General features: G+C 50.4%; 4 protein-coding genes across 8 annotated transcripts in view; 2 read left to right on the plus strand and 2 right to left on the minus strand.

Moving 5' to 3' along the window:
• Positions 1-9,985, minus strand: part of NUP188 (nucleoporin 188) — a 53,310-nt gene extending 43,325 nt beyond the window's left edge. Inside the window, exons 1-3 of one of the 2 annotated variants that reach the window (XM_024562032.3) lie at positions 9,903-9,985; positions 3,722-3,776; positions 2,185-2,258 (exon numbers count right to left, since the gene is read on the minus strand). In XM_024562032.3, coding sequence (XP_024417800.2) covers positions 2,185-2,258; positions 3,722-3,776; positions 9,903-9,934 — 161 coding nt within the window. In that variant the 5' untranslated portion in view covers positions 9,935-9,985. Of the gene's footprint in view, positions 1-2,184; positions 2,259-3,721; positions 3,779-9,902 lie in introns of those variants that run through there. The other variant, XM_024562033.3, reaches the window with a different exon arrangement.
• LOC112306233 (large ribosomal subunit protein eL42-like) lies at positions 3,785-4,529 on the plus strand. The gene has a single exon (XM_024562040.2). It carries the CDS (start codon positions 3,971-3,973, stop codon positions 4,286-4,288), a length of 318 nt encoding a protein of 105 aa, XP_024417808.1. The 5' UTR covers positions 3,785-3,970; the 3' UTR covers positions 4,289-4,529.
• Positions 9,986-10,042: 57 nt separating the features above from the next.
• DOLK (dolichol kinase) lies at positions 10,043-12,118 on the plus strand. The gene has a single exon (XM_024562035.4). The coding sequence runs from the start codon at positions 10,348-10,350 to the stop codon at positions 11,962-11,964; it is 1,617 nt and encodes a 538-aa protein (XP_024417803.1). The 5' UTR covers positions 10,043-10,347; the 3' UTR covers positions 11,965-12,118.
• Positions 12,119-14,143: 2,025 nt separating this feature from the next.
• On the minus strand, positions 14,144-24,486 carry PHYHD1 (phytanoyl-CoA dioxygenase domain containing 1). Of its 4 annotated transcripts, XM_071220971.1 has the most exons (12): positions 24,342-24,429; positions 23,152-24,236; positions 22,284-22,442; positions 19,124-19,199; positions 18,943-18,990; positions 17,888-17,943; positions 17,741-17,803; positions 17,187-17,208; positions 15,905-16,033; positions 15,689-15,805; positions 14,933-15,059; positions 14,144-14,830 (listed from the first exon to the last, which is right to left on the minus strand). In XM_071220971.1, the coding sequence occupies exons 3-12, from the start codon at positions 22,347-22,349 to the stop codon at positions 14,785-14,787; spliced, it is 750 nt and encodes a 249-aa protein (XP_071077072.1). In that variant the 5' UTR covers positions 22,350-22,442; positions 23,152-24,236; positions 24,342-24,429; the 3' UTR covers positions 14,144-14,784. The 4 variants fall into 4 exon arrangements, with proteins under 4 accessions (XP_071077072.1, XP_024417806.1, XP_071077071.1 ...); XM_024562038.4 differs by lacking the exon at positions 23,152-24,236 and having other exon boundaries at positions 24,342-24,486; XM_071220970.1 differs by lacking the exon at positions 24,342-24,429 and having other exon boundaries at positions 23,152-24,328.
• Between the last annotated feature and the right edge of the window lie 1,749 nt (positions 24,487-26,235).

Raw genomic sequence — 26,235 nt, forward strand, 5'->3', positions numbered from 1 at the left:
AGCTGGGGTAGAGAAAAGACTACATGGGCCTGGAGCATCTTGTAGTGCCACAAAGTAAAGAAAATACTCAGAAATAAAAAGGAGGGGATATATAAAAAGGTCATGGAAGCCAACCTAAAAAAACTCCCAATGGCCAAAGCTGTATCAGATGTAACATAAATATACACGATGCCCTGGCCGGATGGCCCAGCTGGTCAGAGCATCATCCTGTACACAAAAAAGATTCTGGCTTCAATTGCCAGTCAGGGAATGTGCCTAGGTTGCGGGCTCAATTCCCAGTCAAGGTATGTACAGGAGACAACCGATTGATGTTTCTCTCTCACACTGATGTTTCTCCCCCCCCCCTCCCCCCCGTCTCTCTCTCTCTCAAATCAGTAACACACACCACATATCCTCAGGTGAGGATTAAAAAAAAACCACAAGTGTGCACACATACACACAGAGTCTCTAGTAAAATAAATGAATAAATAAACAAATAAATAAATAGGGGAGAAGGGGACAAATCTTCCCTACAGAAAAAGTCCAAATGATACACATAGGTACTATCCCCTTTAGACGGTGAACTTTAATTCCACTACATGCTAAGAGTGGGCTATAGTTAGTGACTCACTTCCAAAAAAATAGAAGACGGAAAGAGAAAAAAGTGACTTCACAGAGGAGATACTTGGCAAATGCTACCTTACCGAAGGGAGCAAGGTTACTATCATCAGTGATTTCATGAGGATAACTCTTTCAACGTGTATTCTGTTACGATGGGATAGGTATGGTACTCTACCTCTCTGAATTCTTCCCCGAAAGCCACAACCTCAATCTATTGTAATAAGAAAACATCAAACAAATCCAAATTGAGGGCATTCTAGAAAATATTTTACCAGTCCTCCTCAAAACTATTCAAGATCAGGAAAATCAAGAGAAGACTGAGATACTGTCACGGCAAAGAGCTAAGGAGACATGACAACTAAATGCAGTGTGGTACCCTGGAATGGATCCTAGAACAGAAAGAAGACATTAAAGAAAAAAAAATTTGTTCGGTAAAACTCAAATAAAGCCTGCAACTTAAATAAATAAATAAATAAATAAATAAATAAATAAATGCCAGGCTTCAAATCCCATGCTACTACCAAAGGAAATGTTTCTTAAAAAAGAAACAAATGCCCTAAATGTCTGTTCTGTGAACTAAAGCATGTTGCTGTTGTAGGATGTTTACAGACTGTCACATTTCACAGAAAACCCACAACACGACGGCTAGTATAAGGTTAAACAGTAAGTTCCGAAAGAAGCAACACAGAATGATGGTTAAAAACACAGACACTGGAGTAAGACTGCCAGGTTTGAATCCTGGTTCTACCACTTACTAGCTGTGTGACCTTGGGCAAGTTACTTAACCTCTTTGTGCCTCAGTTTCCCCATCTGTAAAATGGAAACAATAATAAAAGTACCTAAATGTGATAGTATAGGGATTATCTTTTTTAAGTCCATATATTTTAGATACATAGTAAAGTATTTACAGATAAAATAACTGTAATGATGTCTGGGAGTTACTTCAAAAAAATTATGGGGGAAGGGTTAATAGGTGAACAAAACAAGAAATTCTTCACTAACCTAAGAGAATGAAGATGGAAACTGAAGATGTACTGAAATCAACAGGTGTTCGGAAGTAGGAAGGAAATGAGGGAGGCTTGGGAGCTAAGGCGCATAACAGATGAGATCTGGACTAGGAATTAAGATAAGAGAGTCTAGTCCTACAAGGTGTACCTTCTTTTTTTAACTACTGCACATTTCATTTTTTTCACTGCCCAGTAAAAAAAAACCTACACATTCACCCCAAAACACAAATTGTTCACTGCTATGTCCAAGGATTTGGTGCTGACAGTCCCTCACAAAATGTGGACCGAAATAAATATTAGAATAATTGAATATTTCACAAATTCTCATCCCCAGACACTACAGTTATATAACTGGATTCACAATATTGTAGTCCTAGAAGGAATTTCCCTCTCTTTAGAAAGACCACATTCCATTGGTTTCCTTTAAAGAGACAATTTGGTTTCCACTGGTAAGCAAATTATATTCCCTCTGATCTGCCTATCCCAGCAATACCACAAAATCATCTGTGAAAATGGCTTTATCTACACCAGCTTCCTCAGGGGAACGACTCTAACGGGACGCACAGGACAGCCATACCTGGGAGGTTTATAGTAAGAAAGGCCTTCCAAAAGCCGCTGCCAATGTTTATTCAGTTCCGCTTCAATCTGATTCTGGAAAAGTACAAGAAAATTATACCAATGCAATTTTAATCAGACTCCAAGGTCACACTGATGATTACATACTCCTTTGAGTCTTTTTAATATGCATCTTCCCCATAGCTGAAATTATTTTGAATAGAGAATTCTGTACCTTATTTTTCTTCATTTAACATTCTAACATAATGATTTAACCTTATTCTGAAAATCTTGATAAACATCCTTTAGTGGTTGCATATTTTATCAAGTGGCTAGATAATAATTTATTTACCATTCTTCTGTTAAATACACTTAAGCTGACTGTAATGCCTTATTAACATAAATAATGCTACAGTTAATAGCTTTGTGTACAAAACTTTTTGAGGATTTCTTCCTTTTAAAAGATACAGTCCCAAAAATGACAAAATAAATAAATGACTAAAAGGTACAGTCTTTGAAGTAAAATTATCAGATAAAAGCATATCAAAAAAAAGTGAGGCTCTAAAAAAGGTATAACATTCCTTATGTTAATTACAATAACTACAATAGTAAAAATTAAACGTCATCTTAACACTTTACCCTAACAGGGTCAGAACACCCGAGGATCAACATGAAGAACTATCCTTTATTGATTAGATACTTGAAAATGCCCTACCAAACACAGCCTCTGTGACCTAAGGAGCTGACTACATAGAAAAGAAAGAAAAGGCAAGGTAAGTATGAAACAGAGAAAAGGCCTGAGAATCTTCCTGCTAGCCTGAGGTAACAGAAAGGAATTTGTACCCCGACCCTCAGCAGCCAATCAAGCAGCACCAGTATCTTTTCAGAAAAGGCATCACTAAGGAACAAAGAAAGGTAGAAATTTAGAAAAAACTTCAGCAGCTAGGCTATCAGACACACCACATTTCACCAGAAAGAAAGAAATGCATAATGTTTACATAAAGTTTTGGAATTAAAAAAATGTGCCCTAGCTGGTGTGGCTCAGGGGATTGAGCACTGGCCTGCAAACCAAAGGGTCCTCGGTTCAATTCCCTGTCAAGGGCACACGCCTGGGTTGTAGGTGGGGACCCCAGTGGGGGCGCACAAGAAACAACCACATATTGATGCTTCTCTCCCTCTCTTTCTCCCTCCCTTCTCCTCTGTCTAAAAATGAATAAATAAAATCTTTTTTTTTAATGTGTTTATTTCCTACTCCAAAGAGAAGGTAGTTTTCAAAAATAATATAAACTACACAGAGAACCATAAAATCCATTCAAGAATACCAAAGCCCTGTGGTGTGGCTCAGCGGGTTGGTTGTCAGCCCGCAAAGTGAAAGGTAACCGGTTCAATTTCTGGTCAGGGCATGTGCCTGGGTTGTGGTTTGATCCCTATTTGGGGCGAGTACAAGAGCCATTGATTATGATTGATGATGTTTGTTTCTTATCAATTTTTCTCTTTTCTTTACTCCCTCCCTTCCCCTCTCTTAAAAAAAAAAAAAAAAAAAGACCACCACCACTTACCAGTTCTCTCAGAGCTGACCTTCCAAGCAGAATTGTCCACAGTTCTCTACTGCTCCTGGAAAATTACAGAAAGCAGACTTGACTAAGTTATCTCACAGCTATTTTGTCTCTCTCTAAAGCAAAAAGCTCTATGTACAAAACAATTGGTAAAACTTTGGACAGTAATTCTATTCTTAGAAGTTTGATGTTCAAAATATAAATTAAGAAACTAAAATAGAGCTTTTTCATGCTGATAGAGTGCTCACAAACATGGTGACTGTTCCTAAAAACCGCTGGACTTGCCATAGGTGTGGGAAGCACCAACCCCACAAAGTAACACAGAACAAAAAAAGCAAGGGTTCTCTGTATGTGCAGGGACAGCGGTGTTGTAACAGGAAGCAGAGTGGCTATGGAGGACAGACTAAGCCGATTTTCCACAAAAAGGCTAAAACTACAAAGAAGATTGTGCTGAAGCTTGAATGCACTGGGTCCAACTGCATTTCTAGGAGAATGCTGGCTATTCAGAGATGCAGGCATTCTGGAGTGGGAGGAAATAAGAAGAGAGAAGGTCAAGTGATCTGGTTCTAAGCATCATACTTTGTTTTATTATGTGACAATAAAATCTTGAGGATGTGTTCACTTTAAAAAAGAACTAAAATACAAGATTTCAATCTAAACCAATAGGTACTGTGTTGAAATGAGAATAGCCAACATATTTCAATGCATTTATGATGCCATTAATGCAAGGCACATAATTATTTATGTTCTACAATTCATCAATAATAAAACACATTCTGACTTTAGAGGTATTAAGTGTGAAAAATGTATATTTTAGAATGAAATATAGTAATTAATGAATTAGAGTACATCCATTATGCTAAGAAGATGCCTCAATTTAGAATTTCTATCCCCTCCTTTCTTATTAAAATGCAGTGATTGATAAGGAAGAAAAATCTAGAAAAGAAATATGTGTATTTTAGCCCTGACTGGTGAGGCTCAATGGATTGAGGGCCAGCCTGTGAAACGAAGGGCTGCCGGTTCAATTCCCAGTCAGGGCACATGCCTGGGTTGCTGGCCGGGTCCCCAGCTGGGGGCATGCAGCAGGCAACCGACTGATGTGTCTCTCACACATCGATGTTTCTCCCCCTCTTTCTCCTTCCCTTCCCCTCTCTGAAAATAAATACATAAAATCTTTTTAAAAAAAGAACTATGTATATTTCAGGACCCCTATCACCTCCAGAACATTTTCTAAATGCATAATATAATTCACTTTCTCAATCATAATAGTCATTCTGAATGGTATTATGTTCGTTCATTTATGAATAAATTCCTATTAGGTGCCACATGCAGTCCTACACACATGATATCAAAAAATACACATTAGCCCTGGCTGCTGTGGCTCAGTGGGTTGAGCACCAGCCTGCAAACTGAAAGGTCGCCAGTTCTCTCCAGCTGTTTCTCCCTCCTTTCCCCTTTCTCTTAAAGTAAATAAATAAAATCTTTAAAATAAATAACATATTAGATACAGTCCCTGCCCCAGTGAGCTCTTCAAATACATTCCCCACCATGTGCTTACCCCAGTTCCTTCCCTCATCCATGCCTCTGGAATTTCAGGAAACATTTTTTTTTTGGGGGGGGTTTAAGTCTAGACTTTTATTTCAAAATGTAGCCATTAAAAATTTCTCTAAGGAAAGGTTATAGAAAACACAGAGTTTATATATTGTAAGATCCTACATCAGCCTTAGAATAGTAACCTGAAATAATTAAGACAGCTTAGAAAGCCTACTGCAGAGAGATGAAAACGTTTTCTCCGTTAAAACTAACACAAAGCAAGCCCTGGCTGGGTAGCTCAACTGGTTAGAGCACTGTGCCCCTACACCAAAGTTGAAGGTTCAATCCCTGTCAGGGCACATGTAAGAATCAACCAATGAATGCGTAAGTAAGTGGAACAACAAATCCATGTTTCTCTCTCTCTCTCCTTTCCTCTTTCTTTCTAAAACCAATAAGTAAACATTTAAAATAAAAATAAAACACAAAGCACTACCTCTATTTAAAAATTGCTTTCAGGCACTGGCTCGTGAGGCTCAATTTGTTGGGCATTGTTCTATAAATCAAAAGGTCGTGGGTTCAAATTCCCAGTCAGGGCACAAACCTAGATTGCAGGTTTGGTCCCCAGTTGGGGTGTATGCAAGAGGCAGCTGATTGATGTTTCCCTCCCTCTCTTTCTCCTTCCCTTTCCCTTTCTCTGAAATCAATAGAAGAAAATTTTTAATTGTCTTTCAGGATTTTTCCATCAAAAGACTTAAACACACCTAAAAACTACAAACCTCTAAGGGCTAATGCCTTTAAGAAGACAACTTCTATTCTACTAAATCAACAGCCACCAACTCCCATAACTGCACTGTGCAATCACCCGTCATTTTTCTGATAACAAGACAGCATTTGCTATTCAAAACCCAGACTAGATCCAGTTAATGAAACAAATATACCCCTATGATAATGTATACTAAAATGTATGAATAAATCAAGCCCTAAGTAAATGTAAACAGTGGGAAGGTCACTATTTACAGAAACTTATAGTATGGTATATACTTTTGCTTTATCAAAAATAGATTCTGGTTTTCACAAAATGGATTAAATACCTATTACATAACACATAGCTAATAATGGTTAGTAGTACATCAAAATTAATGGAAAGAAATTTCAGTAATTGAAGGCTTTTGTATGCCTGAATTAAATCACTTTGTTAATCATCCATTTTCTAATTTCAAAAAGCATGGGCATCAAAAAGGTTTAATTTATCCACACTTGCTTTCAGAACTTAGATCCCTAACCAGGTAGGTAGCAGTGATTCCCAGAAGACCACTACCCATCCTCATGGGCCAGCTGCCAAGTCCAGCATTCTCTGTTTCCTCAAATTCAAGCTGTAGTTGTTACACCAAAATCTGTGTAGTTAAAAAAAAGAAAGAAAACAATGTCGTCCTAAAGAGTGTTTATCGAAATGTAGCTGGTCCTCAGACCACAACCAGCAAAATCACCTGGGAATCACTCAGCAACACTACAGAGTCCTGGTCACCGCCTGCAGCTGCTCTTCCTCAGAGGCTGCGCACGGGAAATCTCCACTTTAGAGTGAACACCCAAGTGACTTCCTAAGTTACCAAAGCTCTCAGAGGAGAAGGGAAAAGACCTGGTCACTACAGACTGTGTTTTTTTAACGGGGGAGGGAGTGAGCGAGAAAAAGATTCTGTCACTAAACAATATTAGAGGTCACTGTCCTAGAGTAAAGCAGTAACTTCTCAAAAGAAAAAAACTTATTTCTTTAGAAATAAAAATTGTCATTGGCAAAACTATGTCATATTACGGTCTTTTTATTATGTCAAAAACAATAATGTTTATTGAAAGTGAGTCTTCGACAGTAACAACAGGCAACATTTATTGAGCAACTGCAGTGTGTCAGGCGCTGTGCTAGGTGCTAACATCTTGTCCCACTGACTGCAGACGACTTATGAGGCAGATACTGTTATCATCCCTGTTATCTCATCAGGAAACCAAGGTTTAAAGTGGTTAAGTAACTTGCCTAAGATCACAAAGCCAGGGTGTGAAGGAGCCAGAGCTGGAACCCAGGCTTGCAGGACTGCGCAGTTTAATCATTACATTACACTGCCTCGAGTTGCACCCAAGAACTCATCCTACAGACAAGCAAAGGCTGAAGGAGGATGACATAAGTCCCTTTTAAACCTGCAATCTAATTAAAAGAGAAAAATTAGAAAAACTGAGTATCTGCAGAAATGCCAAGAAAAGGCAGAATGAGAGAGAAAGTGGTAGTTTCACAGGAAGGGCACCCCTGTGGAAATGAGTGTCACTGGCCCCTCAATCCCTGCACACTCACTGATCTAGGAATAACGGGAAGACAAATAAACCTAGACCTTCATAATACGCATTCACTTAATGCTGGGAAGGACAAAAGAGCTAAGCACACATTACGCAAAAAAGTAGAAAATAATTAAGAGCTTAACCCCAACAAACACTTCAAAGGCATATAATCACCTAAGACAAAAAAAAAAAAAAAAAAAAAATCACTGGAAACTGACCCAAGAACCAATGGAAGACTTCACCTCAAACAGGGACTCGACAGAGTGAGCAGGGTGGTTCTCAAGACACGACATGGCTGGAACCAAAAGCCTCAGGGAAACATCCTTCGTATGTATTTTCATAAGCAAAACATGTGTCTCTCACTTATTTGCACAATAAATAAATCTGAGCTAAGTATGTGGAGGAGAAACTAAGGCACAGAAACCGAGCAGCTGGCCTCCACGGTAAAGCTTTAAAATTTCATCTCGCAGGGAGCTCCATTCCTAAAAGGGCTGGCGTTCACGGAAACGGGGCACCACCTTCCCCAGAGAGGCCCCGCGGCTGCAGACCTCGGGGTGGGCGCCCCGGGGGGGTCGGAACCCGTCTCCCCCACTGAGTCCTGGCGGCAGGAAGCTGAGCCTCAGCGGGCCAGTCGGAGAAACAGTTCGTTCCAGGCGCAGGTAACGCGCAGCGCTCCCTGCCCCGATGCTCTCACCCCACAGGCGAGCCACACCTCTCCCGCGTGAACTGGGATTGAAGCCGAGCAGCGAGCTGCGCAAACCACGTGTTTTTGAGCACAGGCACACCACTCGGACTTCTTACACACAGGAGATACCCAAACTGCCAGGACTCAAACCGCTTTTCCGCCAAACCCTCACTGCCCTCCGGGAACCTGGGTGATTTAAGAGAATTATTCCGGTTTTGCCTGATGCCAACTCACACTACCATAGGCAACGACTCTCCGACAGGCCTCAGAGCCGCCCCAACACTACTCAGAAAAGGGTGCGCACTGGAATCACCAACTCAAGTGTTAAGGTGGCCTGTGTGCGTCCGCGGGCACCGGGAATGGAAACTAAAGTCCAGGCCTCCGGCGCTTCAAGCAGGAGGGTGCTGCTGAGCTCGACCCCAGTCGTTACAAAGACCGGTTCTCCTGCGCCGGCTCCGAGCAAAGCAGCGTCTAGAAGTCCTTGCATCACTTCCTCCGTCTTCGAGTTCGGGTTCGGGTTCGGGAGGTGTCCCGGGATGATTAAAGCGTTGTTCACGCCACCCACCGCTTTTCCGCCCTCGCTCTCTTTCATCCCAGGGCACGCCTTACCCTACAGGAGCTCAGCTTCACCCAAGCTCCGCAGTGTTGGAAAACCACCCCCAGAAAAGGAGGGCACGGTGCCCACGCGCCGCCTGAGACACGAGCGGCCAGGGAACCGCAGCCAGGCCCTCCCAAGCTCCTACTAGCGCGATGGAAACTCCAAAGAACGACGTGTCAGCGCAGCGGATGGGCGACGCGCGTGGTGTCGGACAGGACGGCCCACGCGTGTCGCCTTCACCGAGAGCCTATCACATGCTCCTGGGGGGGGGGGGGTTAAGGATTCCGCGGCGGGCAAGACAAGAACGCGGGCAGGAACCCTGGCTTTCGCCGCTCGGCCAGTCCTGAGCTGGGCTGTGAGTCATCAGGGAACAGCAAGTGCCTCCGGCGTGACGAACTCGCAGACGCCGAGCGCACAGCGCGCCTCCCGGGCGGCCGGCGGCCGGAAGCGCTCGGCGAGTACGAAGCGTCTCTGTCTTTGTAGCGTTTCGGCGCCCCGTCCCCGGAGCCCCGGGCAGTGCCCAGCGGAGTCGTCGCCTGAGAACGTGACCGGGCGGATGAATGGAAGGCTGCGAGGAGGAAGAGGACACAAACCGCGGAGAGGTGGCGCGTCGCCACAAGAAACACCTCCTATCGAGGACACCTGGGCAGTCGCCGGGGTCGCGGGTGGGGGGCTCCCCCGGGCCGCCGCCGAGCGCCCCGAAGGAGCGTCACGCCGGACGAGGAAGCGCGGTCGCCGGGGAGGCGGGGGGCCGAGGGAAGCGCCCACGGGCACAGGGAAGGAAGGGGAAGAGGCTGGGTGAGGACACCGAAGGCCGGCGCTCACGGAAACGCTGAGGCACCGGCCCCCTTCTTGGAGAAGTCGCCTCAGATCCCCGCGTGCGAGGACCGTTTGGACGTAACCGCCTCCCGTCTCGGCGCCCGTTCACCTAACCTGGCTTCGCCCCGCTACTGCCGCCACATCTCGCCCCCAACTCCCGCCCCGTTTCCACTCGGTTTCCACCCAGCGCCTCACAGCCACCCCGGCAGACGCGGCCCACTCCGCACCTCACACACTGTTCGCCGGCGGCAGCCGCCATCTTCGCGCGCGCGCGCGCGTCCCAGCCCCGCCCCCAAACGCGACGCCCACGTGACACCCCGCTTCTAAACGCGCGCGCGGACGCGGCTTTCCGTCACGTGATAGCGGGGCGGGGCCAAGATGGCGAGCCCCAGAGAGGTTAGAATCCCGTGTCTAGAGCAATCGAGGGTGTGATGAAGGCGGAAGGGCGGCGACTTATGTGCCGTAGGTGGGAGATGGTGGGGGGTGACCGGGCACCATCTATCAAGAACCAGAGAGTGCCCTGCAGTGGAGCTTGCGCCGTCGCAGCTGAAGGACGGAGAGAGAAGGTGCTGGCTGGGTGAAGCTGCGGCTCTGCCTGGCAGGGCTTGAGGGGCCCAGAGTTCAAGGCGTCCGTAGTCACCCCGGTGTGCCCGGGGTCCCAGGTCTAGAGGCATGACCCGAGAGCGTGCTTCCCCGGCCCCGGAGACCAGAGGTCCGCTGAGCGGATCGGTGCTGGCAGAGGCGGCAGTGGTGTTTGCAGTGGCGCTGAGCATTCACGCATCCGTGTTGGACCGATACTCATGGTGCGCCGTGGCCCTCGCAGTGCAGGCCTTCTATGTTCAATATAAGTGGGACCGGCTGCTGCAGCAGGGAAGCGCCGTCTTCCAGTTCCGGATGTCCGCAAACAGTGGCCTCCTGCCCGCTTCGATGGTCATGCCTTTGCTCGGACTGGTCATGAAGGAGCGCTGCCAGGCTGCCGGAAACCCATACTTCGAGCGCTTTGGAATTGTGGTGGCAGCCACTGGCATGGCAGTGGCCCTCTTCTCATCAGTGTTGGCACTGGGCATCACGCGCCCAGTGCCCACCAACACTTGTGTCATCTCAGGCTTAGCTGGATGTGTCATCATTTATATCATGAAGCACTCACTGAGTGTGGGTGAGGTCATCGAGGTCCTGGAGGTCCTGTTGATCTTCGTCTACCTCAACATGATCCTGCTGTACCTGCTACCCCGTTGCTTCACTCCTGGGGAGGCACTGCTGGTGTTGGGTGGCATCAGTTTCATGCTTAACCAGCTCATCAAGCGCTCTCTTACTGTGGTGGAAAGCCAGGGGGACCCAGTGGACTTCCTCCTGCTGGTGGTAGTGATAGTGATGGTACTCATGGGCATCTTCTTCAGCACCCTCTTTGTCTTCATGGACTCAGGTACCTGGGCCTCCTCCATCTTCTTCCACCTTATGACCTGTGTGCTGGGCCTTGGCGTGGTTCTACCCTGGCTGCACCGGCTCATCCGCAGGAACCCCCTGCTTTGGCTTCTTCAATTCCTCTTCCAGACAGAAACCCGCATCTACCTCCTTGCCTACTGGTCTCTGCTGGCCACCTTTGCCTGCCTCGTGGTGCTATACCAGAATGCCAGACGGTCATCTTCAGAATCCAAGAAGCACCAGGCCCCCACCATTGCCCGGAAGTATTTCCACTTCATTGTGGTAGCCACCTACGTCCCAGGTATCATCTTTGACCGACCACTGCTCTACGTGGCTGCCACTGTATGTCTGGCTGTCTTCATCTTCCTAGAGTATGTGCGCTATTTCCGCATTAAGCCCCTGGGCCACACTCTGCGGAGCCTCCTCTCCCTCTTCCTGGATGAACGAGACAGCGGACCGCTCATCCTGACGCACATCTACCTGCTCCTGGGCATGTCTCTTCCCATTTGGCTAATACCCAGGCCCTGTACACAGAAGGGTAGTCTGGGGGGAGCAAGGGCCCTAGTCCCCTATGCCGGAGTCCTGTCCGTGGGTGTGGGCGACACTGTGGCCTCCATCTTTGGCAGCACCATGGGGGAGATCCGCTGGCCTGGAACCAAAAAGACTTTCGAGGGGACCATGACATCTATATTTGCCCAGATCATTTCTGTAGCTCTGATCCTAATCTTTGACAGTGAAGTAGACCTAAACCACAGTTATGCTTGGATTTTGGGGTCCATCAGCATGGTGTCCCTCCTGGAAGCATACACTACACAAATAGACAATCTCCTTTTGCCTCTCTACCTCCTGATATTGCTGATGGCCTAAGCTGTTGTGCAGCAGCAATGGAGGAAACAGGGACATGGGGAGAATGGATGGTCCCCACAGCAGCCAGCTCCTTGGGCATGAAGAGCCAAGGGGTGAGAAGCAGATTTGATTTTCCAGTTGATTCATAATCAGAATAAAAATTAAAGCTCTCCTGGTCTTCGTTTTGCTGATATTAAAAAGGAAAACGGCTTAAAATATAGTGTAACAACTCAAAGAATTCAGTGTGCTATAGGGCCCCACACACACATACTTCACAATCCTCAGAGGGGCTGGAGTGGACAGTGGAGGCCATATGCATAATGGTTAACACTCCAGGGTCTGTGTCAGAGTAAACTGGCTGTACCACTTCTTAACCGTGTGTGCGGCTTAGCCACTCTGGGTCTCAATTCTCCTGCCTGCAGGATGGGAATAAGAAGAGCCCGCACCTCACAGGGTGCTGTGAGGATCTGGTGAGATGAGGTGTGCACAGTGTCCAGCCCGGGGCCCAGACACCATAACCGACTAGTAAGGGAAAGTGTCATTAGAGCCCAAGGCCACTCCTCCTCTGAGCAGGCCAACTGTTGTACTTTTATGGGTTGCACTTGGAGACCAGAGTGCCCTTGGCTTTATTTGGAGACAAACCCAAGAGGAAAATAGCCAAATGCATTCTCCCAGTTGGGTTAGGAAGTGCCAAAGGGGAGCCGTGGGATTGACTTACTGCGTGTGAGGACAGGCTGGGGAAGAGGAGCAGGTTGCTCCCCGCTTCTCACCCAGCCTGGCAGGAAGGGGCCTGGCAGGAAGAGGTGAGAACCTTTGCGCACTAAGGCAGAAGCTAGGATTGGAACTCAGGGGAGCTTGTGGAATCACTGCCTCAACCTTCCCTGCAGAGGAAAGTATTAAGACATTCCTTTGGGGCTCCCAGGAGAGATGACAAACCCCTCCCTTCTTTCAGACTCCCTCCTGCTGGCTGAAGGAGGTGGCAAAATGTCGGGGAAAGAGCAGCGGCTTTGCCTGGACTCGCTGTGGCCTTAGGGCTCTGTCCTCTGGGCCTTGGCTTGTCCATGCTTGTGAACTGCAGGTCAAGGTCACAAACTCATGGCCACTGAGGCCAGAGAGATGATGCAGCGGAGGACAGGGGCAGTGAGACTCTGAGCACGCGTGCCTCGGGAGGCAGCCGCAGCTGGCCGTCAGCGGGGAGACCGCCGGCCCGTGCTGCTGGCCTGTTCTTTCCAGGAAGCAGAGAAATCTGACTGGTGAATCTCCTGATTGTAAAGAGTCTTCATATCCCTGGCTGGTGTGGCTCAGTGGTTTGAGCACTGGCCTGCGAACTGAAAGGTCGCCATTTCAGTTCCCAGTCAGGGCACGTACCTGGGTTGCAGGCCAGGTCCCCAGTAGGGGGCAGGCAAGAGGCAACTGGTTAGTCAACTCTCCCTTCCCCTCTCTCTAGAAATAAAGTCTTTTAAAAATTTTTATAAAAGCACCAAGGCCCAGACAGAACACATCTGGGGTCTGGAATCGGCGAGTAGCCCCTGATTGCAACCTCTGGGCCAGACCCAGGCTAAACAGGCTATGGATTTGGTAGTTACTCCTTTCTTTCCTTTTCATTGAGTTTCTTGCAGTGACACTGGTTAACAAAATCACATGGGTTTCAGGTGCTCAATTCCACAAGGCGTCATTGTGCATTGCACTGCGTGTTCACCACCCCAAGGATTTGGGAGTTCCTGCAAACCATCTGGGTGCCTGCCGAGCATGCCCAAGCAGGAGGGGGCCTACAGAGGCCCTCGTCAAGCCCAGAGAGGGAAGGGCCTGGCCTGAGTCCTGGAAGCTATTTGGTCACAGAGCCAGGACAAGAATCAGCGACTGGATCCCCAGCCCTGGTGGTATTCCCCCTCCCCAAGGTTAGAAGCACAGGCTCTGCATCAGGCTGAGCTCGCGGCACAACTGAACAGCTGTGTGCCTTGGGCAGGTCACTTAACTCGTAAATGTGGATGGTAAGAGCACCTACTCCAACGGTCCACCGGTGTGAGGGCTCCACGAGACACACCCGGAAAGCTCTTGACACTGAGCCAGTGCCCGCTAAATGTGACTTGCTGTTAGGAAAACGGCAGACCTCCCCAGGCAGGGCTGGGGCACCTGGGATGATTTTTCAGCCCTCGTTTCGGAACAAGTCTACATGGGACAGAAGGATCAAGAAGCTGCATTCGGAAGTCATTTTTATTCGATGTCTTGCACCGTAGTAGATTCTCTCTGGGAGGAGACAAGAGTAAGAAGCTGCCAGAACTCTGCCGTAGCCAACAGGCTGCTTCTAAGAGCGGCAATTTTCAACTCATTCGTTGCGGCACAATGGTGTGCTGCAGAGATTTTTAAAACGTGCAGTACCTGACTATTTAGTCAGGGGCACCAACCTCTTTTCCCTCAGATTGCCAAATTTAAAAAATGACAACTGCCCACACAACAATCGTAGTCTGGTATGATGAATCTAAATTATACCTTTTGCGGGGGGTCAGATCCTTAAAAAAAAATTTTGGTGTGCCTCAGAATTTTCGTAATCAGTTTACTTGTGCTGTGAGATGAAAAACATTGAAAATCACTGCTCCAGAGGGAGGTTGTGTTTGGGGTGGGGGAGACACATCTTGGGAAAGGCACCCGGCTGGGCCCCTGCTGCCCAGCCGCCACCTCTTGCCTGCCTGTCTGCGGGCCGAGGGGCACAGACACTGGCAGAAGGAAAGCCCAGCAGGAGAGCTGTGACTTCCCCGTTGCCGCAGGGCAGTCAGGTGAGGTGCTGGTGTTTGCAGCCCACAGCTTCCTGGGACGGGACAGAACCCAGCCCTGCGGGAGCCGCTAGGTGTACAGTGGGGGAAAGGGCAGCTCGGCTGTTGGCTGGAGCCTGCAGAAGTAGAGAAGAGGACCTCGAGGAGTCAGTATCACTGCTCCTCCCAGCCTCCAGGACCTTTTTGGGAGACTGGGACTCGCCCTGCCTGCCACCTACCAGTTCTCCGGGCTCCACGTGGTGCCAGAGGCCTCCATGAGGTGGAACGTGTAGGCCTGGCGTGAGCGGTCGGAGAGGTTTTGCTCGCTCTTGTGCACCACTTCTCCATGGATTAGGACAAGGGCCCCTGGCAGGGACACAGCAGGTCGGGAAAGGACACAGGACCCTCCAAGACTCAAGCACTTTTATGGTCTACTTGTCCCCGTTCCCACCTCCAAAAGCCCGGGGGTCTGCGGCCTGCCCCAGGACCTGAGGCTGTGCTGTGGGTCATGGGTTCCCCAGGGTCTGGTCCCTCCTACTGTGCCCTTGGCAAGCTTCAGCAAGGGCATCGCCTTCTGTGGGGTTTACAGAAGCAGGCGGAAGCTGTGCCAGTCGGCTGGGACCTTGCCATTAAATGCTAAGTTGGGCCTCAGTTTTCCCTTTTCCAAAAGGAAGAGGGGGCCCTGATAGTTGGCATCTGCCACACAGCTTCTATGTAAACATCTTAGACACGACATCTCACCAACTTCCCCACTTTCCATTTGAGGAAACCGAGGCTCAGAGTCAGTCATTTGCCCAAAAAGCCCAGAAGCAGCCGAGTTGGAGTGTAGCCTGATTGGGATACCTTGCTCTGAATCCTGCTGCTGCCTAACGTCCCCATGTCCCTTGACTGTCTCTCATCCTGTGACTTCACAGCCCTCAGGTGAGCAGGGTGGTCAGAGCGAGCAGAGATCCACGGGCATGGCCACAGGATCCTGCCCTCCACACCCCACCTACCTCTCTGCACTGGTGTGGGTACAAACAGGCTGTTGTCCCAGGCTGGTTCTGACCCCAGGAAGCTGGTGCCAGGTGCCGAGCCAGCAGGGGCCCGGACCATCCTTCTCGACACTCCACCTGCAGGCCAAGGTAGAGCATTCAGCCTCTCTTTTTTTCTGGGTTCCTCTCCCATGGCGGGTGGGGTATATGTGGGCAGGGAGAAACAGGTGTCCTCACTGGTGTGGGAGCCAGGGATGAACCAGAGGCAGCCGTTCTCCAGTGTGGCATCCTCCAGCGCGATCCACACGCCCAGCACCCGGCCCAGGGGCTCCGTGTACAGGAAGGTGGCATCCTGGTGAGGGAAGACTGCCACAGGCCCACCTGGGCATGAGGAGCCCAGCCCCGTTTCACCGGGGCCCTGTTTCCCACACCCTCCAGGCCCAGACTTCCTGTGATCAGTTAGGGTCCACCAGTTCCTGGCCCAGAGACTCAACCAGAGCTTCGATTTCCTAAACGGTAAAGCGGCCCCAACAATCATCGACCTCATGGGGTTGCTAGAGGATTCCTCAAGGTGTGAAAAGTGCTTGGATGGGACCGACATTGTAATTACTTGCTAAAAAATAGCTGCTATTGTTTAATTCCAGCCAGGTAATAAGGCCACTGTCCTTACTCAGGGACAAGCACCTGCAGTCACCAGATGATTCAGTGGTGGAAGACTGGTGAGGTGAGTGCAGAGGTGTGGGACTGCTGACCAAGGGACCTTTGTCTGCAACAACTGAGGAAAGGGGGTGCTGCCGTCACCTCCTTCCGTCCTGGGCACTGTGTGTTTTCTTGGCACCAAACTTTAAAAGGGCCGTTGCTGATCTGGGCAGCGTCCAGAGGAAGGTGCTCTAATGGTGGGCATTTCAAAACATTTGGAGGAGGAATGGCTGAAGGAAGCGGGAGTGCTGGACTTGGGGAGGGGACGGCCATCCCTTCGGGGAGTGTCCTCTGGCTAAATGGGGGTAGGGGGAGGAGTTCACAAGGAGGCCAGCTTGGGCTCATGTAAGGAAGGAAAGGGCCGTCTGCGAGGGGTCAGCTCCCTGCCACTGGAGGTATTTGAGCAGAAGTGGAGTCGCCCCTGAGGGAGGCCATAAAGGGTATCGGTGCACCCAGTGGGCTTTGGAACGAGATCACCAGTTTCCATGCTGAATCAGTCCTCCAAGGACTGATCAGTTGTTAAAATACAGATTCCCAGGCCCTGGCAGCCTCATTGACTCATGAGCTCGGGGAATGGGGCCCGGGAATCTGTGTGTTTAACCAGCTAGGAGTGGGGGCCAGGTTCAGGAACCCCTGGGCCAAGGGCTCCAGGACGCCCTCTCAATCCACTGGCCCAGGAAGGCATGGAAGGTGACTTCCTCTGCCCGGCCTCTGGACAGTGCGGCAGGCACCTTCCCTCCCGTCAAAGACCCAACCACCACTAATGTCCCAGATCTCCTGCCATGGCCTTTGCTGGGCCTGCAGTCCACTCCGGGCTCACCTTCACCGCCAAAGTGAGGTTGCTGCAAGAGAGAGGAAGGGCCAGATGAGACCAGAGGAGGGCAGGATGGGGCAGGGTCCACTCTGAGTCTGTGGGAGCTCTTCCCTGGCTGCAGGTGTTTATCTGCAAGGATTTCACATCAGCACCCATCTACGAGCACCTACTGTGTGCCAGGCCCAGGAGGGCTGCAAAGAGAAAAACAACCCTGCCCTCCAGGGCACTCCCAGTCTGACCACACACGTCTAATGAAGCACAAGGCAGAAGTAAAGGGCAGCAGGAGAGGCTAAGACCCAGGCCAGTCTCTTTCAAGGGAGCTGGAAGGCTTCTCAGAAGAGGTGTTACTGAGCTGGGCCTTGAAAGCTCGAAGCAGAGCATTTCTATAGCCAGTGAAGGGAAGACATCATCCTGGGGATCCCCTTCTCTTCTCCCACCTCCCCCAACTCAGTAACTCCTTTGGGGAACAGCTTTTGGCTCATTGTAGGAAGGGGCTTGGTCTGAGCACTCTGCCCGTTTCACAGAGGGTAAACTCAGGTGGGGGCGGCCAAGGAGCTCACCTTAAAGATGTACATACTCTGCACCACCACGGGCATCTGGAGGCCCAGGCTTCTGGCCAAGGCCTGGAAGGGGACAGAGGTCACACTGCCAGTCTAGCCACACTCACATGTGGCCCATCTACACCCCTCAGCTCCACCTCTGCTCACCTGCACCTTGGGGGAGTGTGTTACACACTTGAAGACAGGGTCATGGGCGTGCAGAGCTGCGGGACAAAGGTGGGCTGATGGGCTGGCCCCCACACACTGCCTACCCCCCCCATACCTAGCTCTGGACACCCAGACTCAGGCCTCTCTAGCACCAGTTTTGTGCGCATTAAGCTTTCTGCTCGTTTATAACAAAGGAGTCCCACAAACACCTTCACCCCATCCCAGGCCCCATCCCATCCATGACCTTATTCTTGACCTTTCCAGCCATCTGAGAGCCTCGCTCCAGCCCTGATTCCCCAATCCTCAGAGGACGAAGTGCTCCAAGGGACCAGTCACTTGGTAGCAATCTCAACACTGCCACTTACTCTCTGGGACGCCTCCCTGGCTGCCTAGGACTTGCAGGGCTAACTCGCATGCAGCCGCAGGCCAGGGCCTGCACTGGAGTCGCTCTTCTCATCATTTGCTATGCCGTTACTACAGAAAGTGGGAAGGGGGTGGGGAGGGCAGAGTGGACATGTCACATGTGACTTACACCTCAAAAAGAGTGAGGGGTGAGGCACTTAACGCCACTCCAGAATGCTTACAGTGGTAATGTTCATGTTATATGCGTTTTACAACGAAATGTTCACAAAGCTACCATAATATAACTTCAAGCTTAAAAATAAGCAGGTTACAAAATAAATTATAATGTATCGTCCTGGGGGGGGAAAAAAGAATTTCCTAGTTTGGCGTGGGGCCTCAGAACAGGGACCATGTTGACATGATAGGTGCTCCTTAAGGAGGCTCCAGGAAGTACCCCCGTCCCCGGGACCTGGGTCATCCCCAGGCCGAGGGAGCTGAGGCGGCCCACCTTTGGGGGGTGGGGGGCTCAGGGACCCCTCCTCGCAGTGCCATGTGATCAGCATCACGAGATGCAGAGGAGCAGGGCCAGAGCAGACGCTGCAGTCAGAAATGCCATTTGCTGGGCTGCTAACTTACTGCTGGGCTTTGGGTAACGCCCCTAAACTCTTCAGGCCTCAGTTTACCCAGTTCCTTTCCCCAATGTGCTTGCTCACCGTGGCCAATTTTGTTGATGGATTTCTCTGGAGGGACCAGGAAATTTCCTGCAGCACAAGGAACAGGTAAAGGCTGAAACCTGGAGCCCAGCCTCTCCCAGGGAGCTGACCTCATAGCCCCACCCCAGGCCTGGGGGCAGACACCCAAGTCCAGTGCACCCCTAGGGCCCTGGCTCCAAACCTTTCTCATCAAAAACGCCTTTCTCAAAGAAGAATCGAATCTTGTCGCCGCTGCTCAAGAAATAGTCTGCGCTGCCCTGTGGAGGGGACATCAGAGGGACTGAGAACGCGTCACGGGGTCAGAGCTGGGCCTGGTCAGGAAGGAAGAGGACTCCGGTGAGTCCCACCCACAGAGCCACAGACCCCGCTGGTGCTTCCCAAACCTGCCCACCAAGGCAGATGGGAAGGGGAACCCCAAGGGCCGGGAAGCACAGCTGGAAGCTACAAGCAAGGAATTTCACAGAAAGCTCTTAATAAGTCACATGACCCACCCTTGATAGGTTGTGGTTTGAAACAGGTGCTATAATCAAACAGGCCTGGTGCCCAGAGAGCCTTGGGCCACTTGTGTCGCCTCTCAAAGTCTGCTTCCTCCTTTGCAAAGGGGACTAATAACAGAACTGACCTCCCTGGGGTTGCTGGAGGCTTTAAGTAGAGGCTGAGACTCAGAGCCGAGGAGAGACAGCACAGACCCTGGAGCTAGAATACTGGGGTTTGAATCCCAGCTCCGCCACTGACTTGGCTGAGTGGCCACATCACATTACTGGACCTCTCTGTGCTTAATTCCCTCCTACAATGTAGAGACTATTAATGGTACCTGTCTCACGGGGTGTTGTAGGGATTACAAGTGGGTATATGGAAAGCACTACAACAGTCCTTGGCATGAGGTTAAGTGACATGTGCATATCTGCTTTTATTATTATCATTACTACTGCTGCTAAATAGAAAGCACTCGGCAAGGGCACGGCTAAATGCTTGGTAAATATTGGGGTTGGTCAGAAAGTTTTTTTGTTTTGTTCTGTAAGATGGCTCTAGTAGTGCTTAGCTGTCTGTAACTTTATCTGAATCAATTTTGTTAAATTGTATTGTGACAGCTGTCATAACAATATCATTTTAAAAAAACATCAAAATTGGTGAATTTTTGTGTAGCCATTTTAATATTGAAGATGGAAGAAAATATGCAACATTTTCAGCATATTATGCTTTATTATTTCAAAAACGGTAAAAACACGACTGGAATGCAAAATAAGATGTGTGTAGTGCATGGAGAAGGTGCTGTGACTGACCGAACGTGTCAAAGTGGTTTGTGAGGTTTCGTGCTGGAGGTTTCTCGCTGGACGATGCTCCGCAGGCACAGACCAGCTGAAGTGGATAGCGATCAAACTGAGACATTAACTGAGATCATCAAACCACGTGGGAGAGCGCCAACATACTTAAATAATCCAAATCAATGAAGTTATTGATGAAAATTAAAAATGTGTCTTTTATGAAAAAAAACCATACGGACTTTTTGGCCAACCCAATAGCAGCTATTACTAATGTTTTTCTGTTTTCTGAATAACCTCTCTTTGTTAATATTGTGTTTTAAATTCCTTAGCATCATATAAAAATGATATTTTTCCCACCCCACATTTTCCCATGGCTTCAGCCACCTTTGACCACCGTTACATATATCTCCCTATCTTCCTGCATGGCTGGGAGTGGAGTTGGGTGGCACCAACCCCCACCCTGGGTTCCCAGGGACACAGCCCTGCCACGCCCTTGCTTGTATCTCTGTGACTCAACGTGGTGACCTTCCTGGCCCCTTCAAAGGCCTTCCCACTGAAAACCAAAAGTTTATTTTTTCAATACTCTAAGCCCTGCCCTCCAGGATCAGGGGAAGGGAAAGCAAGTCAGGGAAGCATAACTGACATTAATAACATGGAATATAATGATGCTGAATGTGCCAAAGATTTTACTTAACTCATTAATTCACCAGGGAACCCGTAAGATGTTCCAAAGAGGAGTCCCTGAACCACACCCAAGTGGGCAACAATGGATGCTGAAACAAATTTACACACTGGTGCAAAACTCGTCTATCTGCAGGGCAATAACAATAATCCATTCTGAGTGATTGTAACAGTACAAGGCACTGAAGAATGGCTGCATTCTGCTGGACCAGTTCTTACCCACATCCGCAGACAAACGTGTGCGTCACCGTCAGCACCGTGCAACGTAACTGCACACGCAAGTTGGAAAATAACTCAAAGATGATGAGAGGTGGAGAGCGGTAAGCTGGGCGAACTGGAAAGGGCACTCCCTCCTCTTTTGTTTCTCTTAATGTTAAAGTCTTCCCCTGGACCCGTAGTGACTACCGAGGATTTACAGAGTAGCAAGCACTCCGCTGAGCTCTTCTCAAGCACCACACAGGGTGGGGCAGAAGTAGGTTTACGGTTGCTTTACGGAAAATAATACAATGATTAATCAGCAACAAGAATAACCTCTGTGTTTTGCCTACTCACAACTGTAAACTCTTGCCCCACCCTGCAAACCAAGATACATACTCTTGTTTCTCCCCACCCCCTCACTGGTCCCTGGAGCATTCTCAGAAGGCAGCTTGGATAGCACAGAAGCCTTTCAGTGACGCTGGACACAGGATCCCCGTTTTTGCTGTCCCCTGGAAGGCTGGAGTGCTGACAAATAAAACTGACTATTCAGAGGAAATTTTGATTCTGTACCTCTTTTTTCTTCTGAAGTCCCTGTCCTGTGGGTTGCTCGGCTTCAGTCACTGTGATTCCCTTTATGTCCACCAGGTGGCAGGGGCTCCTCAGCGTGAGTGTGAGCCCATTTGTGGGATGGGAGCTGGCTGAGAAAACTGTGTGGGAGAATCCCCAAGTCTCCACCTCCCCACCTCTACTTGCACTGAGCCATATCCTTGTCACTGGAGGGAAACGAGCAGAATTTCCAGTCTCACTGGGGACAAGCCCCACACGGGTAGGCCCATCGGAATCCCCTGGCTCCTCCTGGGTCGCTGGCCACCAGGGGGCCTTTGGTGGCTGGAGCAGGAGACTGAGGAAGTACCCTAGAGCAGGAAACAGCAGGGACTTGTACCTCTGGGTCCCGACCCTTGCTCTGTCGATGCCTAACGCCGTGGTTTGGGGCAAGTGAGCAGAGCCCTATTGTCCCTACCTGTCGAATGGGGACAGCAATGCTGACCGTACACGCTCATGGTGAGGAGTGCGGGGAATATGCATCTAAGGCATTCCGCCTGGCGTGAGATGTGGGCCCCCAGGCTGCTGCTCTGGCTGAGGAATGCACCCACATCAAAGGCCAAGAGAGCACCCTCACCTGCCCCAGGCACCTACCTGGGCTCGCAGCTGCTCCTCTTCCTGGGTGGAAAACTCCGTGCGGCAGTGTGGAGGGACATCCATCCTGGCCACGATCTCCCCGACCCTCTGCTGCAGGGCCGCACACTCCTCGGGGGACAGGAACCCCTCCAGCACCAGGAACCCATCCTCCTGGAACTGCAGGTAGGAGGGAGACTCAGGCTCCCCGCCGCCCGCTCTCAGACACTCTCCGTGAGGACTGGTCGACCCCGTCCTCCAAATCACGTGAAGGCCAGATAGAGTGTCCTGCACATCGCCCTGGCCCCCGCCCCAGCCAGGGTCTGGCTCCCAGTGATGAGCAATCAATATTGGCTGGCATGATGGAAGGAGGAAGGGGAAGGCCAGGGGCCCTTCCCTTCCCCTCCAGTGGGCTTGGGTCACAGGGGAATACAACCTCGTTCATTTATTCAACTAAAATGTGACAGACGCGGTTTTAGGAGCTGGAGATTCAGTAATGAGTGAGCCAGCCAGGATGCCTGCCCTCTGGGAGCTGACGGTCTAGCAAAGGAGCACGACAGGGAACAACCAGCCCACAGGGCAGCAAACTGTCACACACTACGGAGTGCACGGCAGGAGAGGGCAGGGCTGGAGCTGAAGGGGGAGGAGTGTAATGTGAACCAGATGGGGAGGACAGGAGATCTCAGGGCGGCAACCCTGAGGAAGTGACATTTAAAGGGGACTAGCAGGATGCGTGAAGCCCCAAGCTCAAGAGAAACACAGGAATTAGGACCCAACGGAGCAGAGTGAGGGAGAGTGTGCAAGGAAGGTGGGAGGGTGGCAGGAGCCAGGCTGTGCAAGGCCCTGGGCTTTGTCCTGAGTGCGTGGGGAGTTAACATCCATGGCTTACTCTGATGTGCGTGTAGTCCTCCTACTCTTGAGGCTGTTAAGGGAAGAATAGTTGCATGTTTGCATGTAGATATAAATAAAGTCTAAACTTGAGCACGGACATTGAAAGTCACCCCCTGAACCCACTGTGAAGTGCCTGATTTCCCATTACTGACACCCCCTCCATCCTCCACGGACGTCAGGCCTGCCTCCCACACACATGCAGATGCTGGGACACTCACGACCACCCACCACGGCCACTTCAGCCTCTGGGCAGAGCTGCAGGACAGAAACTGACTCAACTCAGTATCAAGCTGAAATTGCCCCCCTGGGAGCCGGGTCACCCACCGCCAACTGTGCACAGCCGGGATCCTGTAAACACAATGCTACAATTCTCAAGATGAGACGTTGGAGGATTAGCCAATAGGGGAGCAAAGGTGAATGTATGGGTGTGTTCACTGAGGCTCGTTTAACGGCAGCGATAAATCGGAAATAACCTAAGCGCTCAGCATGGGGGATTTGTCCAACAAAGTACAGTCTGTCTGGAACACAACACAGCTGAAGAACATCATGTGGTAGAAAAACATTTACTGACATGGGAATATGTTCCTGATGGGGGGGAAAAAAAAGCCAAATGCAAATTAGTATCCTAGCCAAACACTCAATAAGGAGAAAGCTATAGAAAGGATTCTACAGCTGTATACCAAAATATTGTCAGCGTAAGAATTTACGGGTGCTTTTAAATTTTCCTCTTTGAGCTTTTCTGTGTTTTTCTCTTGTCGTCAGGAACAAATGACAAGGGTCACCTTATTTAAAAGACTTTGTCCAATTCCCAGGAGTAAGGCTTCTGTGTTGCAAAGCACGTGGGACCCTAGCGCCAGAGCCAGGCTCTGGAAGAAGATAGGCCCTGGCTGGCCCCGCCCCTCAATCGCAGGCCCAGATCCCGGACAGGACTGGCCACTCTCCGTGCTTTATTGTGGGTTTTGGTCACAGACGCACACATTCCCATCCCACCCCGTCCAGTGGTCTGGATGCCCCAGGCTGTGTGTGCAGAAGTTAGAGGTCGTGGTCAGGAACCGACCGCACCGCTCTGGCTCGCTTCTTTTTCTGAAAAAACGGCAGGGGGTGGGGTTGAGTTCCTGGGACTGGGGAGTACTTTCAGTCCTGGCCCAAGGGCCCTCCCACTCTTACCTGACCCTCCCTACTCCCTACCTTCTGGAGTTGCCCAGAGCTCAGGCCAGCCATGAAGAGGAAGCCAGGCAGTCGGGTGGCTCCCTGGGGCTGTGCTCAGGCTGGAGCGGAAAAAAAAGTCAGGAGGGCTGAGTGCAAAGAGCCTGGGAGGCCCGGAAGCACTTAGCCTTTCCCTACCCAGAGCAAACCCAATCCCCGCCCTAGCCCCACCCCAGCCCAGCCTGGGCTCCCTCCAGGCTGAGCCCATTTTTTTCAGGCCCCCTCTGACTTCCATGCCTGGGGGGGTCCTCTGCCCCAGCCCCAGCCCCAGCCCCTGGGTCCACCTTCCCAGCTAACCCAGGCTGAGCCCTTTCTGACCATGCTTTTCACTGCTCCTCCCTGCCCCGCCCCCGCTGGCGGGGTAGGGGGTGGAGTCGGGGGTTGCTGGCTGCTTACTGGGGATCCAGGAGTTGAATCCCTGGAGTATCTGGGCTAAGAGGCTGGGCAGACAAGATGACACTTGCACACCAACCTGCGTGCCACCACTAATTGTGACCAAAGTCCTGGGCCACCAGCATAATCTGGGTGGGGGGAAGTGCGGGGGCGTCTGGGGGACGGGCACACTAGACTGGCCCTCACTGGTTTTGTACTGACAACGTAAAGGAAGTCTTCAGGGAACTGTCTGGGCCCCTCGCACCTCTGAAACTCCAGGTCCTGGCAGGGTTATGGAAGGGAGTGTGCACATCAGTCTGCAGCTCACGGAAGGTAGAAAATAAGGGGGCTCCTAGGAGGAGGAAGGGGCTGGAGAGCAGGTGCCTAGGACTTCAGCAGGAGGGAGAGTGCACCAGGGTTCTTGCTCCTCACTCCCAGGGCCAAGAAGTTAGGGTGTGCAGGGGGCGTGGGGGTGGGGAAGTGCGGAACAGCCCGGGCACGCATGCATGCCCATCCACCCTTCTGGCCAGCCCCACTCAGCTGCAGACAGGCCATTCTGGCTTCAACTTCTGAAAAACCGGCAGCTGGCCTTCCCTGAAATGACACTATCTGAACAGCGAAGGGACAGAATGTCTCTGGAGTGCAGGGACACAGCTCAGCCCTCAGGAGCCTTGGCCCACAGTAAAACTGTGATTTTTGGGCCACTGCTCTGGGAGTAGCTGCTTGGTTCCAGCTTTCCCAGAAGTTAGGGGACAAGAGGCTCACAGGGTTAGGCTAGGAGAGGCGGGCAGGCGGAAGACAGAACCATGTGAGAAACAGCCGAGAATGGCTGACTCGCTCGCTCACTGTCCTGGCCCCTTCTGGTACAGCCACCCAACGACTACAGTGACATGTGCCAGGAGCAGGGAGAGGGTCCATCACGCTGGACAGACAGCTCCCCTGGGGACTGCATCACAGGCTTGAAGTGGAAGCTCAGGGAGTGACTGGGTTCTGTCCACGCCCGGCCTCACTTTCCCCATCTGTAATTTGGGGATAACAGAAGTATCTCTTATGAGGAAGATGGATACTTTACTTCTAATTAAGAGCTTGGCACAGGGCCTGGCACTTGAATGCCTTACCAACTCTTCACCGAAAACTAGCAGAGGCTGTTCTGGGTAGAATGTAAGGGTATTTTATTTTTTGAACTTCCCCAAATTTTCCAAACTGCTGTTACAATCAGAGAAAAGACCACTCGTGTGGTTTTCAGTGGAGAATACTGGGGGAAGGGGCGGGACGGGGAGGAGCTGGGCCTTCCGCAATTTGTTCATTTATTTTGCTCATGCTTTGAGAAGTGGTTGGGTGGTGTTTGTTCTTTCCAAAAGCTAACCAGCTCCAGATCAAATACTCCTGTCCTGGATGCTGGGCAGCCCCAAGGCTGGGGTGGGGGCAGGCACGGGAGGTGGTAGGGAGCAGCCAGACCAGACACGAGGGGAAGACCTCAGGAGGGGTGTTACGGGAGGGTCCA

The sequence above is a fragment of the Desmodus rotundus genome, chromosome 1 (assembly GCF_022682495.2).
Source record: "Desmodus rotundus isolate HL8 chromosome 1, HLdesRot8A.1, whole genome shotgun sequence".
NCBI classification, from domain to species: Eukaryota; Metazoa; Chordata; class Mammalia; order Chiroptera; family Phyllostomidae; genus Desmodus; species Desmodus rotundus.

Bases quoted from the DNA above. Each gene is read 5' to 3' on its own strand.
- DOLK (XM_024562035.4), top strand. From the start codon at position 10,348: ATGACCCGAGAGCGTGCTTCCCCGGCCCCGGAGACCAGAGGTCCGCTG.
- LOC112306233 (XM_024562040.2), top strand. From the start codon at position 3,971: ATGGTGACTGTTCCTAAAAACCGCTGGACTTGCCATAGGTGTGGGAAG.
- PHYHD1 (XM_024562038.4), bottom strand. From the start codon at position 24,374: ATGGCTGGCCTGAGCTCTGGGCAACTCCAGAAG. The intron at 17,944-18,942 runs GTGAGCAAGCAC...TTTGTCCCGCAG, and splicing joins CATCAACAAAATTGGCCACG to CTCTGCACGCCCATGACCCT. The intron at 17,209-17,740 runs GTGAGCTCCTTG...TCTCTCTTGCAG, and splicing joins AGAGTATGTACATCTTTAAG to CAACCTCACTTTGGCGGTGA.